This window comes from Rhipicephalus sanguineus, chromosome 1 (genome assembly GCF_013339695.2).
Source record: "Rhipicephalus sanguineus isolate Rsan-2018 chromosome 1, BIME_Rsan_1.4, whole genome shotgun sequence".
Classification (NCBI taxonomy): Eukaryota; Metazoa; Arthropoda; class Arachnida; order Ixodida; family Ixodidae; genus Rhipicephalus; species Rhipicephalus sanguineus.
The window spans coordinates 323,273,032-323,290,054 of NC_051176.1; the positions used below are offsets into that span (position 1 = coordinate 323,273,032).

Sequence of the window (17,023 nt, forward strand, 5' to 3'; positions counted from 1 at the left end):
GCCTGGTGATCAGTCAGCAGGTTGAATGGCCGGATAAAGATGCTGCTTCTCACAGGCTCATAGAAAGGCCAGGGCTTCCCACTCTCCAGCCAAGTATTTTTTTTCCGTCTCTGTTAATGTCCGCGATGCAAATGCCACAGTTTGAACATGGGACCCCTCCACTTGTTGCATTACGGCACCCAGACTGTAAGCAGATGCATCCATTGAGACCATGACGGGCAGTGTCGAGTCAAACATTCGCAGGACCTTGCAGGATGCTAGGAGTCTCTTTATCCTCACGAAACTCTCTTTAGCGGCGGCATCCCAGTCGAAGGATACATCTTTACATAGTAGACAGCGCATTGGCTCTACTTCATCTGTCAGTCGTGGGAGAAACTTGGCACAGTATTCAGCTAGTCCTAAGAAAGAGCGTAGCCTGGCAGCATCTGTAGGCGCAGGAGCATTAACAATCACGTCAACCTTGGCTTGGAGCAATGCTATACCCTCTGCGCTGACCCGATGACTTAAAAATGACAGCTCCAATGTTTTGAAGATTCATTTCTCGTTGAGCTTGAGCCCAGCTTCTGCCATTTGTTCGGTGACTTGCTTCAGGTTCTGCGCGTGTTCGCTCTCAGTCTTCCCAAAAATGATTATGTCATCCAAGTAGCACAAGACTGCTTTGCAGCCTTCAAGAATCTTCGTCATGATCTGCTGAATAATATCTGGCGTTTCACTGCAGTAAAGTAGAGAGGTGGGCGAGTTGGAACTGCTGCCTTTTGAAAACTTCTCAGCGTGAACAGGACGGAGCACAAAGACGAGGACACAAGACGGCACTCGTCTTGTGTCCTCTTCTTTGTGCTCCGTCCCGTTCACGCTGAGAAGTTTCAAAATGGTGTTTAATGTCCCAAAACCACGATATGATTATGAGAGACACCATAGTGGAGGGCTCCGGAAATTTTGAGCACCTAGGGTTCTTTAACGTGCATCTAAATCTACATACACGGGCCTCAAAACATTTTCGCTTTCATCAAAAATGCAGCCACCGCGGCCGGGATTCCATCCCGCGACCTTCGAGTCAGCAGCCAAGCACCATAACCACTAGACCACCGTGGCGGGGCCATGATATGCTGGAATGCAGCCGGTGCAGATGCTAACCCAAAGCAGAACCTCTTGAACCTGAAAAGGCCTTCATGCATAACAAATGCAGTTAGGTCTCTACTTTTTAGCAAATGCAGTTAGGTCTCTATGTGTCGAGCACAAATAGACAGCAGGCCCATGCCAGGCCCATCATGGAGAAGTAGCGTGCTCCATTGAGGGCATGGAGGAGCTCCTTCATCTGAGGCAAGGAAAAGCTGTCTGCAACGAGTGAAAAACAGCGCTAAAAAGACGAGACAAGAAAGGACACGAGACCACTGTGCTGACTAACAACCAGCGTAATCATGAACCAACCAGCCCAAATGCGTACCCTACTACTGTCTGCAAGTATAGCTTTGTTAAATTCTCGGAGATCGACGCACAATTAAATGCTACCGTCTGCCTTGCGAGCTGCTACAAGTGGAGAGACCAACTCAGAGACATTAATTCTCTCGATAACATCAGCTGCAAGTAGCTTCTTATCTCGTCAAAGACCTGCTGACGGACAGAAAACGGTCGGGGCCTGAGCTTCTGTGAGACTGGCGTGACTAAGTTTTGCATTGTGACCCTATGTTGCATGCTTTCTACAAGCCCCAAGCCAGGCAAAAACAAATGTCCAAACTTGATCCATAGTATTGGGGGCATACCAAATTTGGGAGGGCCCATGGCAGAAAATTGTTAATGTCCCTTTATGGACATGTGCAGGCAGCACAATTCCTCTCCCACAAGGCGAAGGTCGAGGGCTTGAACAGCATCCAGGCCGAGGAGAGCCTGGCGTAACATGATATGTTATCATGGCTGCTTTCCTTTTGTACCAGACGTGAAATGCTCCGAGAATGACAATTTTCCTGCGCGAAAAGTCCAGCAGCATGAGATGGGAACTTGTGACCTGTGCTTCATGGCTAGACAGTTTTTGGAACAGGTGCTCTCCCATAAATAATGGACACGGCCGAGCCTGCGTCAACCAGAAATGTCATGCAATGCTCGCGTGTCGTCACGGTCACCAGCGCAACCTTGACATCGACGTAGAAGATGTTCTTTTTCGTACAGACTGCCAAAATGATGATGACACTTGTAGCGCCATCTTCCGGTGTGATTTCATGGTCCTCGGCAAAGTGCCATTCTTATGTGTGGCGGGAGCTTCAACATGCTCTCCGAAAGTGTCCACGGCATCCGTAGGCAAAGCATGTGTGACCATGAGTGATGCTGATGCATGATGGCAAGCAACTTGCTGCGCCTCAGTTTCCACAGATACTTGCCGTTCCAGTCCCCAGAAGAACGGAGAGGGCATTCAAATTGGGCGCAGATGCAGCGTGCGTGCATGAGCTGAAGCGGCAGTGACTTAGGGGGCGTGTGCCATTATTGCGGTGATTCTCCCGTCGGCAGTGTTTGGTTGGACTGTCTCATAACTGCTGCTCAATTCAGTGCACAGGATTGGCGAAGGCCTCGGATTCGCGTTGGGTCCACCCACACAGAAGTTCTATCTGGACAGCATGATCGGGCGTCAGTTGGTCACCTTCGAGGAGTTGCGGGCATGTGACGCCGGCTACAAATTGCTCACATTTTTGTCGGCTTGAGTGGCGAAATCGCACAGAGCCGCTAACTTGCGAAGTGCGATAGCCAAGTCCGTGATGGGCTCCCCCTGCATTGGAGAAGCTCACGGAATCAATGGCGTTGCAGGCAAATGTTGCCAGGGGCGGCAAAATGCCTTGTTAGCATCTTGAGGGCTACGGTCGTATTTGTCGGGTAAGCGTGGGGCTTCAATGGTGCAGTCGTGCTGCTTCATCTGCGTTCCGGTAGATGCGCTTCAAGTGGGCGTGGTAGCGGTTGCGGTGCTTGGTTGCCCTATCATGGTATGCAGCGTACTCGGCGAAAGTGGCTCAAAAATTCGCTGTCCCATGAGAGTGCAGCAAAAGAGCTAGGTGGCGGGGTGCAGATAGCTCAGTCGCTTCAGTAAATATGTCTCAAGTAGGCGTAGCCACCGGGGCCATGGCAAAGCTGGCGTGCCAGGGGTCGCAAAGAATGGGGGTGGTGGTGAAATCCCGGTGGAAAACATCCTCGTCGCCAGATTGTCGTGTCGTCACTCAGCGATGCATAGTGAGCACACTACACCACTACCGGCACTATGCCGATAACAACCTTTATTCCAGCGAACGTCACTCATATACAGAGCGATGTGGCGCCATCTGTCACATGTGATTGGCAGTGCCATCTGTTGCGAAGGCACTACACAACAAGTATAGTTATGGATCACACGCTGCAGTGCAGCACAGCATCCTATATGCAGAGTGTCACAGTTAAAAAGCAACCGGTTCGTAACGGTTTTGATAGCCCAAATTGAAGTGTTTTCAAGGATCGCTATCGAAGGTTTTCAAGGACACAAAGCAGCACCCCAAGTAAAATTTTTTCCCATAACAATGTTTCCAAAACAATATGAGTAACTTTATGCATTATAAATGCAAAATATGAATTAGACATATCCGTCTTGTTTAGGTTCCTAACATGCACAAAGCTTAAGTAGCTTGAACCCAATCAGTGAACAGATGTAGTGCATTGTGATCGCTGCTAAGCCGGAGCACAACACATGACAAGAAGGCACTGTCAGTTCCTGCACGCCGACCATTTTGTGAGGAAAGCATTCCTACAAAGAAACAAGAAACCGATTGTGAAGCACTGCAGAGGATTCGTGGATATTGTGCGAGGCATTGCGTATTTAATCCCTTTGAACTGTGGTGCTTGCTATGTTGGTCAAACTAAAGCCCCTCTACTTCGTAAAGGTACCGCCATATGCTCTCGCCTCCGCCGCCGCCTCTCCTGCGTGTCTTTCGCATGTGACAGCGGTGTCCCCTCGAATGCGCCACGTGGACGCGTGAAGCTTTCAGGCCGGTTGCGCACCGCCAATGCCCCATCAGCCACAGCCTCTCCAGTCCAGCCGTGGCCACGTGCCGTGCCTCGCATATGGCTGTGTGTTATGATTCACTCTCCATTTCTGCGTTCATTCTCTCAGCTGGTGTGTGCAACATCCGATTCCCTTAATGATAGAGCGCGCCAGAAGAGCTGCTGCAAGCCATGCACAATTCGTAACGAACTGCACGTCGTTTACGCTTCTTTTCTGAGCATAGCGTATACCTGTGTACATAGGCGTGCACCGGGGGGGGGGGGGGGCGAAGGCGGGCGACGGTTCATCGCAGCGCCCCCTCCCCTCCCTATTAAGTCAATGTATGGGGCAAACTTTGTCCCCCATCGCGCACGCCTATGCCTTTGTATCTGGTGTGGATATCAGTAGCTGGGTTTACTTAAAAAAGGTTGAAATAAAGTTCTGTAGACACAACATGCTATTTATTGCATCAGTAAAATATTGACATGGGAGCTCTGGTGTCAAGCCATGCCGTTTGGGAAAGAATAGTTACCGTGCTTATAAACTATCTCTATCGCAGCAATGCCTGCAATGCCCATGAAGGTGCTCAATCAAAACTTCATGACATTTCACATATGTTGCTTCTCCTCGGCCTGCCTGCCTGCCTGCCATGGTGATATAGCGGTTTCATTGCCCGGCTGATGACCCAAAGGTCGCATGTTCGGTCCCGGCCGTGGCGGCCCCATTTTGATAGAGGCGAAATGCTTAAGGCCCCTCTTAGCCACAAAAGTTACTTGCCGAGCAAGTGACTGTCTTGGTGCATGACAAATTACACAAAATATCGCATGACACTGAGGAAGTAGTACACCACATATATCACACGGCAAAGCAAGACACCGGTCAGGAGTAAAAACACACGAGCACTTCCCTCACAAAGCCGCGCCGATCTCGGCTCAACCTATTTCGTGGAGCCAGACTTTCAACGACCTTCATTCTCCTTTCCGTGCGGAATGGCAAAAAGCATTTTCCCTTGGGTGTCACGGTTATGGCAGCCAAACACACAGCAACCTGGCATCACGACAAAACAAGCGAGACGCATGCATGCACTTCACACTTCGTGCATTTCGTATGTGGCGAGCATGGCATGTTGCAGCTTCCAACATGGCGCCGAGAGGCGGAGGAAACAAAATACCAAGAAAAAGGGCGCGCGCTACCACGTGACCACTGCCGCCCTATCGGAGGCATGGAGAGGAGGAAGCAGCGTAGATCAAGAGAAAGCTGTACTTTTCCAAAGGTAGAGGGGCTTTAGGTCAAACCGGCAAATGTCCGAATGATCGCCTGCAAAAGCATGTCAAATGTTAAAAATGAAAGGGAGGGTTCTAGCTGTGCATTGTAACACATTCAGATGCACCTCCATGTTCCACCAAGCTAAGATGATTTTTCTCGCACACGGACAACCCTCAGAGGCACCCTCATCATTGTGGAAGCAGCTTCCATGGCATGTGAAGAATGCCCATGCATAAGTAAGCGAGCTGGCATTCCTGGAAGATGGTGGGGCTCTTTTTGTGTTTGGCACTTGGCAATTCTTCTTTCTTTTTTCTCTCTTCCAAACAATGACCTTTCAGTTGGCAGTAAGCGGTCACCTTCGTTGTCTCTGTGCCCTTTGTGCTGCTTCGCACTGCACCCCCTTAAAGGGGCCATGACCACAGTCACCTAACAATTCGCAGTTTTCAGCAAAACAGAAGTAGAGGGTCTATGGTACCTATACATACATGAAAAATGCACCGTGCAAGAATATTTCTGTACAAAATAAGCCCTAGAAGTCGCTGGCTATAAACCCCGCCCATGCTTTTGGCACATGCTTTCACACTTTCCATGCACGCTGAAGTAGTATCACTTTTGCAAGACTGGACAATGGACAACTCAAAGTACACACCTAGCAACACTCTTGGCACTGTGAGGATATAGCAAGCTTACTGACATAGAAGACTTTCACCAAAGCTGTTTGCTAAAAAATACCACCCTTTGCTACTATATTTTCTTGTCACTTCTCCTTCTGCAGCCACCACATGTTGCCAGAATAGTGTTCAATTAACATTCTCAAAAGCTAGCCTTTGTGGTTCCATGCCTTCTTGGCACTCTACTTCTTCCATAATCATCAGCTTGTTTCCAGAACACTGAGTGCCCCATTTGCGCAACACACACAGCAAAAGGTAAAAAAAGAAGACGTTTTGGCGCACCTGCCTGCGCACTGTAAAGACTGCGCATGTGAACCACGGTTTCAGGAGATTCTGGGCAGAAGCCAAGACCAAACAGCTCGAGAGCTATTAGAAGCTTACTTTATTAGAAAGAAAAGTGACGATTGTGTCAGTGACACCTCTATCAGATTATTTCAATCAGAAATGTCTTTCTTTGACAAGTGGCTGCATCACTAGACTGATGAGCGGACGTAACTGTGTCTGCGCATGTCATAAATGGCTATATATTGCTACGTCTTTCAGTGAATAAAATGAGTTGAAAGTTTACCGCCCGTGTCGTCGTACCTCCCTCTGTCCTCGTCTTTTTTTTTTTTGCGGTCAAAATGTCAAACAGTAAACACCAACTAGGCCAAACGCAAGTTCTCCTGACATCACCGAAAGCAGCTTAAGGAGACTATCCAATTTTTGGGCCGTTTAAGAGCTGTTTTCCCCAATCACAACATGGCTGGCTGGTTTATGGTGTTAAACATCCCAAAACGACTAAGGCTACCAAAGATGCCACTGTAGAGGACTCCGGTTAATTTTGACCACCTGGGGGTTCTTTGACGTGCACCGAAATCACACAGTACATGGGCCTCTAGCAGTTCCCCTTCACTGAAACGCAAATGCCACGTCCGGGATCAAACCTGCGTGCTTTAGGTTAGTACAGTGGCTCCTACAAGGTTAAAACACGGAGGTCCCTCATGATGGCAGAAGGTGGAGAGAAAATGTCACAAGAAGAAACACAAAGAAAGAAATTGCAAACCAAGAAGGCAGGAGCTGTCCCATGCAAAACACTCGCATGAGACAGAAGGGGCCTTTGTTAGACACAACCTAATGGAAAGCATCTAGTCTAACTCTAAAAACACAGAGGATGGGACATGCTCAATCTCATCGAGGTTTTTAATGCACAGTATAGGAAGTCTACCTGTCATACAACCTAGGCCATCACGAAAATTGAGCGTCGCATAAATGAGCTTCCACGTAATGTAACCTCATATTTTCACGCTCAAGTTTTACAAGTGTAAAAGCCCCACATAAAAGGCCTACAGTGAACCCACATTTGACAGCGATCAAAACAGACCTTAATGGGTTGTGGTTCAGACAACCTCAAATCTCAAGCATACCTGCAACACTTTGCCAGAGATGAACCGATCACAGTGGGCACACTTGACACCAAACTGCTTCTGGTAGTCTTTCTCACAATATGGTTGACCTTCTCTGAAAGTACAAAAGAAAAAGTGCATGATATGCTCCCCCTGAACCAACCAAGCAAGCCAATACACCAGACTAATAAGAAAGTACAGCAATATTCCTATTACTTCAACAACCTCATTGGCATCCAAGCCAAGCAACCACCTTTCCTCTACTTGCAAATTTTCCTTATTCCATGCTAAGCATAAGCTTTTGCAAGTCTTCTGCTTGGACGCAACGTGGGTGCATGAGGCATTTCCCTGTAGCCCCACTAGGTAGTACAAATGCCTCATATTGCTCTTGGCGCTATTCACATGGATGAAGAACATCAACGTACGGCACAGCTGAGGATGCAGAAGTAAATAGTCTGGCCGCTTATCTTCATTTGAGTTTATTTTCACACATTTAAACATACATAACAAAATGCAGCAGAACCGATAACCAAAAATGGGAAGGATGTGTTATTCTAACACTTGCTTCTTGTCTTTGTTAATGGTTTCAATGGGCTCATGTTTCAGTCGAGATTCTTCCAGTGGCCTGCATGATTCGTAAAAACAAACTGTGTCACCATAGTGGACCACCAACCATTTGCTGCAATGCATTTTTCCTCAGTAGACCGATTTCATTCACACTGGGATCGAGCATTGCCACCATGAGCACCATTGCCACACTTAAAAGCTTTCAGTTTGAAAAACAAGTTTCCTTCTGCCTCGTTTTTAGTGTATGGAATACATGCGTGCCACTACAAGCACCTCTGGAGCTAGGCATACCACACAAAGTGAATGCATTTCCTGTGTATTTTATGGCAAAAATTTATTAAGGCCTTAGATGCCTCATCAAACGCGAAAAGTGACCGGTGTCCCGCATCGGCGTCATCATCATCGCGTGATGATGTCACCATATGACGTCATCACGATGTCACAGATCGCCAAAATTTGTGACGTCATAATGTCACATGATGGCACCATCACACGACATCGTAGCTTAATCAAAGGTGGGCCACCGATCACGGAGGCAATGCAAAACCAGGTGAGGTGCCTCCAATCCTGGAAGTAGTGGAAAACCACGTTAGGTGCAGAAAGCTCCTGGAGGGTGGCGCGGCAGGATCAATATGACTGAGAAGAAAAAAGAAGATGGCTTCTAGTCACCCTAGGTGAGTGCATAAGGGAGTTTTTCATGTATGCAAAATGTGGAGGTCCACATAAACTGCATTTTTTTACTTGTTTAAGGACACTAAAGGCAAACAACAATTTAGATCACAGTAATAAATATTTGTCTGAAACGTCGGCACTATCCACAACAGCGCAATTACTAAATGTAAATGTACAATGTGACCTTCAACTCCAGCGGAACATTCTATTACTAGCCCACTAATGTAGCGCCTACAGACATGGGCGCCGACAGGAGGGTGCAAAAGCGGCAATTGCCCCCCTCAAGCCACACAACTTCCCCCAACCCAAGCTACACCAACGCTCCCCCCTCACCCAGCAGCGATGCAACACGGCTTTGCAACCCCCAAAAGAAAACCCTGCCGACACCCATGCCTACAGAGTACGATCGGATATTTTCCTTTTTCAGTATGGCATTACTGATTCTCCCCCCCCCCCCCCCATCACCTGTCATTAGTTGTCTCCATAGGGTCCACGTTTGTGGTATGTCTCTTTCTCTGCTTTTGTGGTAACTTTGCGATCTGTATCAAGAGACCCTTATGGTAAATAAGGTAGAAGCTTACAGCACTTGAGAAAATCTCTGGAAGTGTAACGAAGAACTTGGCATCTAGTTTTGGATGCAAAGCTACATTAAACATGAAGTGGCTAATTGTGTGCTATTTTATATAAAAGAAAATTAACAGTGGCACCAGACATCAATAAAAAAACCAAAGCACCCGGTTTTGTGCAGCTGTTTCTTGGTGGTGCTGTCCCCCCAATTTGCCCTCCTGGACATCATCCACGTGGGGTGACCTGTTGTAGGCATCAGCCAATGCACCACTGAAGATCGCTGCTATTGTGGTGTACTGGAGTGGGACAGTCTAGAGCCAAAAATGTGGCTCTTTTAGCGATGACAGCCTGCAGTGCTAGAGCCCACCATCTATTGCTGCACCCTGAAGTTATTAAGGCGAAAGCCTTTAATGTCTCATACTCGCGGTATCTGACTGCCGGTGTCCGTCCACGCCCTGGCACGGTGCCAGATGTGGCCTCTCCCCCTCACACTAACAATCACGTGATGGCACAGCAACAGTTGCACATTTCTCCTTCCAACGTGCGTTGCGCAACTGTTGTGCAACGCGATGGCGGCGTCCAGCGGCACGGCATAGTCAGTCGAATGGCCAAACACTTTCGCCGAACACACTTTGAAATTTACAAAGTGTCCAATTTTTTGTGGCAAGCAGAGATACAAGGCCTGCGAGATTGGTGACTGCAGTTGCCGCGCTGGTCATGCATGTTCGTGGTAAACTCATCGATTGCTCACTCCTGTTCCTCATGCGGCATTAGTGAATTTTTGTGTGTGCATGGAAGACTGTTTGTGGAAGCCCGATGCATTGTAGTTCTTGCAGAACGATTGGAATGCCAGGCTTGTTCACATTGGATACATCCAGTGTTGTGCAGGTTCCTCTAAAACAGGAACGAAAGCTCGTTTCTCGTTCCTTCCCAAACTTGGAACGAATTCCCGTTACAAGTTCCTTCAATGCGAAAGGAACTCGTTTCAGTTACATTTGAATTTTTAATCAAAATCCAGTGCTGGATAACCCTGAGACAAAATAAAGTGAGCAATTTAAGGCTAACATGGAGCTACATACATTTTATAAATTTGACATTGCCGGCAGCAGTTATATGTCGATAAAAGGAGTCTAAAGAAGCGCTCATAGACAAATTTTTTAGAGACCAGCAGACATAGGCGTGCGCAGGGTTCCCCATCAGGGGGGGGGCGAAAGTTCATCGCAGCGCCGCCCCCCCCCTACTATGTCAACGTATGAGGCAGATTTTGCGACCCCCTCCCTCTTAGGTGACTAGAAGAGTCAATGTACGGGGCAGATTTCGTGCCTCCCTCTTAAATGATTAGGGGGGGGGGCACCCCTGCCCCCCGTGCGCATGCCTATGCCACCGGATATACTACAAATATGTCTAACTGCAACTTTCGTGCTCATCTATTACAAGTGCAACACATGTGGCAATTTCCACGTCAGCCTTCAAATGTGCGGTCAGAATACTGCGCTTCACATATTCAGGTAGAAATTCAGGTAGAAATTCAGGTAGAAATATTGCAGTGTGAGTAGAAAATAATGTCCAGGATACATATTCGCAACTTAGCAAAGTCCCTTGTTCACACTCAGCAAGAGTTCTATCTCGGTGTCTGTATGAGTCACTCAGAGGACGAATTGCAACTCATTATTACTAAACTGGAAAAGGAATGTAGAACGGTAGGTCTGAAGATTAAAGGGACACTAAAGGTGAACATTAAGTCGACGTTGATTGTTGAAATAGCGGTCCAGAAACCTCGTAGTGCTACTTTTATGCCAAGGAAGTGCTTATTTTGAAATGAAACCACGTTTTAGTGGTCCACATCGCGTTAGCGCACTTCGAATCACCCGCCTGAAAGCGGTGTTTCTCACGTCACTGCTGGCGTGCCCAATGTTGTCTGCCTTTACCGCGCAGCGGCATGCACGGGCCGCATGTGCCATTCGGGCATCCAGCAACATCACATGCATGCGGCATTTTGTCGAACTTTCTGTCAGAGCGACTTTCAAGAACGTGCAAAACACACGCGGCAATACGCGATACCGAAACTACCACTGAGACGCGACCGCGTGAGCGAAGCAAGGCGTCGGGCGAAGCACAGTTCGGCGGAAACGGAACTTTTTAACCATGCGTGCCGTTCCCCATGGCAACGCCAAAGAGGATTTTTTCCATGAATCAAACAGAAACGAACAAGCAGCATTTTATTAAGTCTCCTAATGCACGGCAGGTTCTTTTTTTATTGCAGCTAGTTTGATTACTAGTGATTAATTATAGTCTGACTGTTTCACGTCATCGGGATCACTTCCAAAATGTCCCACTCATGGAGCTCATCGTTTGATACATTTAGCTTAATTTCTCGGTAAATAGGGCACGGCTGTTGATAATATTGCCGTTTTAGACGTTGTCATACACTGAGCTTTCACTCTGACATGAATTGTTATTTGCCTTTAGTGTCCTTTTAATATGCAGAAAACTGAAGTACCGTATATTGCCGATTATAAGTAGACTCCGATTAAAAGTCGACCCCCCAACTTGCAACCCCTTCTGGGGAAAAAAAAGTTGACTCCGAACACAGCCTCATGTTGCGCCCATAGCTCACCAATAAGTTTTTCAGAAGAGGGAGTGATGCAAAGAAACATTTATTTGCCCGTGAAACATTGCTTACGACTTGTCGTCGCTTGAGAGAAGGACACAGTCATGGTCATTGCCATCGTGTGAGCCACTGCTGCTGCTCGCCATCGGAACGGGTGCTGGTGGTCGTGAACCCAATCTCGAACCGCCTCCTCAACGGCAGGGTATCGTCCAGACTTCGGTCCCCGAAAGGAACGGCGCGTAGCAGCACACGCGAAGATCTTGGTCCTTTGTTTTCTCCATTCCCTCACACACTTTTCCGACACATTAAACTTGCGCCCTGCTTCAACGTTGCTTTCCGACTCTGCGTAGAGGATCGCTTGCCTCTTGAAAGCAGCACTGTACTGTTGCCGGCGTATCGGTGGCATCTTGGCGTCCGTTTGGCAGCGTCGCAAATCGTGCACACCACTGCTCGCAAGCAAAGCGAAATGCAGAAATGGCGAACAGACATGAGTGCAAAAAGATGCGAAGACGTTTGTGGGCGCATGCGACTGGTCATGTGGTTTAGTTCCCCGCAAAGTGTTGCCAGCCCACACGGACGCCAATGGTTTGTCAACGAATCGTTTCTATTGTATGAAAACAAAACTGCATGGCGCATCGCAAGGTAAATTCCTCTTTATTCATAGAGCATCGTTCGCCCTCTATCAAAGGTTTGAAATGCTGCTTTCGAGACCGTGTTTTCCAAGCAGTTCACATTAATGCCGCGCGGCAGTGATTTTTAAGCGCGCTCTGTAGTTTCACCTCGCGTGGTTTCGCTATAGTTTCGCGATCGTCGTGGCAGATCGCAAAAATGTCCGGCTCCGGAAGCGGCGCGCATGTTGGGAGATAGCTGTTGCCGTGACTCCGCTGCCTCTGCGGCTGATGTTATCGATGCGTTGAATAGCAGGAAATCCGAGGGTGACGACCTTTCATCGGACCCCACAGATAAGTCCACTTTACGATTCCGCGTATCGGTCAACTCCGATTATAGGTCGACCCCCGAACTTCGGAAGGTCATCTTATGAAAAAAACCGTCGACCTATGATGGGCAATATACGGTAATCTACAAAAGTCTCGGAAGAGAACAGCGCTTAGCAATAGGTAGCGAGGCACTGAAGTTGTTAAGGAATACGTCTACTTAGGAGAGGTAGTAACCGCGGAGCCGAACCACGAGACTGAAGTAACTAGGAGAATAAGCATGGGATGGAGCACATTTGGCAAGCACTCTCAAATCATGAATGGTAGTTTACTACTATCCCTCAAGAGGAAGGTATATAACAGCTGCATCTTACCAGTACTTAGCTACGGAGCAGAAACCTGGACACTTACAAAGAGGGTTCAACTAAAATTGAGGACTACGCAGCGAGCAATGGAAAGGAAAATGATAGGTGTAACCTTAAGGGACAAGAAGAGAGCAGAATGGGTCAGGCAACACACACATGTTAAGGACATCTTAGTCAAAATGAAGAAGAACAAATTAACAGGACAGGGGCAAGATCAGCACTGGTCATTAGGAGTAACTGCATGGATGCCAAGAAAATGCATATGCGCGAGGGGGAGGCAGAAAGTTAGGTGGGCAGATGAGATTACGAAGTTTGTGTGTATAACATGGCAGCAGCAAGCACAGGACCGGGTTGGTTGGCGAAACATAGAAGAGGCCTTTCCTCTGCAGTGGGCGTAATGATGATGATAGTACCCGACAGACGATTGTTTTCTCGTCAGCACTTCGTTGGCAATTTTGAAGAGCCAATCAATCAAGCGCTTAAGGGTACTGCCGTGTTGTACACAAGTATGTACAAAGTCAGCCTAAGTCGTAGGGGTGAGGGCAGGCTCAGCGGACACGACAAGAATGTAGCGCTGGCTGTACGCGTATCGTTTAATGCATAACAGATGTCATCGGTGCGGTGGCTGTCGCATTGACTTGTAATAAAAATTATAGCCTTAGAGATAACTCGCATGTTCAAAGGATGCCTGCCCAAATGCAACCATCGAAGAGACTGGGCAGGCGCCACTGCAACACCCGCATCCGATGCGTTTTGGTCCTCTTCCCCGCCATCCACGCAACCGGGTGTCAAAAGACATGTTTGTCGATAGCTACCGGCGGTATGCACGAGATACTAAAGGGACAATCGAGCCAGCCGTTAAAGATTACGCAACGAGAAAGACACTCCCAGGAACTGGGCCGTAGCTTCGCAGTCGGCGAGCGCGCAAACATAAAACCAATACGTCTGAAGCGTACGCTGCACGCGGCAAGGCACAAGGCACTCACTCCCAAGGGATAAAACCAAAGCGTAACTTTGCCAGCGTTACATTGGGGCCCAAGACCATCCATGCGCAGCGGGAGGTCACCACGCGGGATTACGGTGGTTAGCACGTCGATGCTTCACTCACTTTCTGCGGCCTCTAGCGTTGTGATTGGTTCCTGTATCAAATGCGTGTTAAACACCAGATTCGCCCGATGATTTGCGCCGTTCGAAAACTCGCAGAACTGCCCTTCATTGCTGTCAGACTGGCTCAGACAAAAAGGAGAAAAATCAGCTGTTCCTCCCGCACGTGGTCGCTCTCGGCACCGCACGCTACCCTGCGCCCCCGGCGGGCACCTTAGTCAAGTGAGAGGCGAGCTATAGATTCTTGCGCCTCGCCCGGTCGCCCATGCGACCTGTTCTGCATGACGTGCTGCATGCGTGTGCCTGTTCAATGCCGAGGAACGTGTTAAGGAACACCATTCCCTCGGCCATTCGTAATGTCACGTGGTCATGACGTCGACGAAGTCAGCACGTCCGAGATGAAACTCTTTATTTGGCCAAACTTGTAGCCGTGAAACTGAAAGTCAAACTACAGCAAATACACTGATAGCGGCGGACAGAGCGTCGACCGTCAATCAACTGACAACCAGTGAAGTGCGTCGGTATTTAAACACGTGTTGTCGAATGTTCCAGCATTATCGCTGCCTGTCGCGCAAATTCTGGAATAAGCTCGGGTGTGCGCGTCTTGTGCGCAATCTTAACAAAACGATCTACAATGATCGCGAAACTTCTCGAACAATCAGGCGCGGTTCGCGCTGGGCGTTGCTGACAGTCTTTGTGGGTGAACACCGAATACAGCCGAAGTGATAATAAGAAAGGCATGTGGCAATGCCCCCCTCTGAAAGAGCATCGTCCCGATGCTTAAAACAGAACACGGGGGGGGGGGGGAATACATGCAACAATAAATAACAAGAATAAAACAAGAAAGTACAATAAACAATAAGCAAAAGTACAGTCCTGTGACTCACTAACGCGCGTAATATGGCTTGAGGCGAACCACATGCACGACCTCAGGTCGAGCTCGGCGCCTCTGAGAGTTCGTGATGCCGTCGGGGACAACCTCGTAGTCGAGTGCGCCGAGGCATCAAAGTACCATGTATGGTTCAAAGTATCGTCAAAGAAGCTTCTCGCTCAGTCCGCGTCGTCGTATTGGTGTCCAAACCCAGACACGGTCGCCGGTCTGGTACTCCACGAAGCGTCGTCGAAGATTGTAGCGACGGCTGTCGATGTGCTGATGGGTCTTGATGCGTAGGCGGGCGAGCTGTGAAGCTTCTTCGGCACGTTGTAAGTAAGCAGCGGCGTCGAGATTTTCTTCTTCGGTGATGTTGGGTAGCATGGCGTCAAGCGTCGCCGTCGGGTCCCTTCCATAGACCAAGTTGTACGGCGTCATCTGCGTCGTTTCTTGGACGGCCGTGTTGTAAGCGAAGGTCACGTACGGAAGGACGGCGTCCCACGTCTTGTGCTCGACGTTGATGTACATGGCCAGCATGTCGGCGATGGTCTTATTTAGACGCTCGGTGAGGCCATTGGTCTGCGGGTGGTAGGCGGTGGTGCGGCGGTGGCTCGTCTCACTGTATTTGAAGATCATCTGAGTTAAGTCAGCAGTAAAGGCGGTACCTCTGTCTGTGATGAGGACCTCTGGGGTGCCATGACGCAAGACGATGTGCTCCACGAAGAACTTGGCTACCTCGGCGGCACTGCCTTTGGGCAAGGCCTTTGTCTCGGCGTAGCGGGTGAGGTAGTCAGTTGCCACGACGATCCACTTGTTTCCGGTATTGGACGTCGGGAACGGCCCCAGTAAGTCCATCCCGATTTGCTGGAATGGCCGTCAAGGTGGCTCGATAGGCTGCAGAAGTCCAGCTGGCTTAGTGGGCGGTGTCTTGCGTCGCTGACAGTCCCAGCAGGTCTTTACGTAACGGGTGACGTCGGCGGAAAGGCGCGGCCGGTAGTACTTCTCCTGTATTCTTGCTAGCGTGAGAGAAACACCCAGGTGTCCAGACGTCGGGTCGTTGTGCAGAGCCTGGAGGACCTCTGGCCGCAATGTTGAGGGTACCACGAGAAGGCAATCGGCTCGAAGCGGTGAGAAATTCTTCTTTAGGAGAACACCGTTGCACAAGAAAAACAACGTCAGTCCCCGTGTGAATACCTTCGGAACAACAGTGGTCCTGCTCTCGGGGTATTCCACAAGGCCCCTGAGTTCTGGGTCCGCTCACTGTTGTTCGGCGAAGTCGTCGGCACTTATGGTTCCCAAGAAGCAGTCGGCCTCCTTGTCGTCCTGCGGCGGTAGGTCGACGGGGGCGCGAGACAGGCAGTCAGCGTCGGAGTGTTTTCTTCCAGACTTGCAAACGACAGTAATGTCGAATTCTTGAAGTCATAGGCTCCACCGTGCGAGCCGACCTAAAGGGTCCTTCAAGTTAGCTAGCCAACACAATGCGTGGTGGTCGCTCACAACTTTGAAGGGCCTGCCGTAGAGGTAGGGGTGAAACTTGGATGTAGCCCAGATGATCGCTAGGCACTCCTTTTCTTATTCATAATGGTGTAACAGTTGCGCAAAAAAAGACAAGGACAAGAAAGTGAACACCACAAGCGCCATTACACCATTATGAATCAGTACCAACTAGCTCGCCTTTCCGTTTTGCTTCACTCCTTTTCTGTAGTGGAATAGTTCGTTTCTGCCTTTGATAGCAACCGGCTAGCATAACTGATGACCCTTTCCTGCCCGTCAGTCTTCTGCACAAGGACGGCGCCGAGTCCTACGCTGCTTGCGTCGGCGTGGATTACCGTATCGGCGTATTCATCGAAATGCGCAAGTATGGGAGGCATCTGAAGGCGTCGTTTCAGTTCTTCAAATGCTTCGATTTGCGCCGTTTACCACTTTAATGGCACGTCGGTCTTCGTGAGGTGAGTTAGCGGCTCGGCGATTCGTGAAAATTGCTTGACGAAGCGCCTGTAGTAGGCGCACAAGGCGAG

The 17,023-nt window shown here is 49.0% G+C and overlaps 1 protein-coding gene across 2 annotated transcripts in view; it reads right to left on the bottom strand.

Annotated features, from left to right (window-relative positions):
* The window catches only part of LOC119379499 (actin-binding LIM protein 3), a 618,577-nt gene that overhangs the window by 430,387 nt on the left and 171,167 nt on the right, over positions 1-17,023 (bottom strand). For both annotated transcript variants that reach the window (XM_037648800.2, XM_037648799.2), the window contains exon 6: positions 7,335-7,428. In XM_037648800.2, the coding sequence (XP_037504728.1) occupies positions 7,335-7,428 (94 nt within the window). The remainder of the gene's footprint in view (positions 1-7,334; positions 7,429-17,023) is intronic.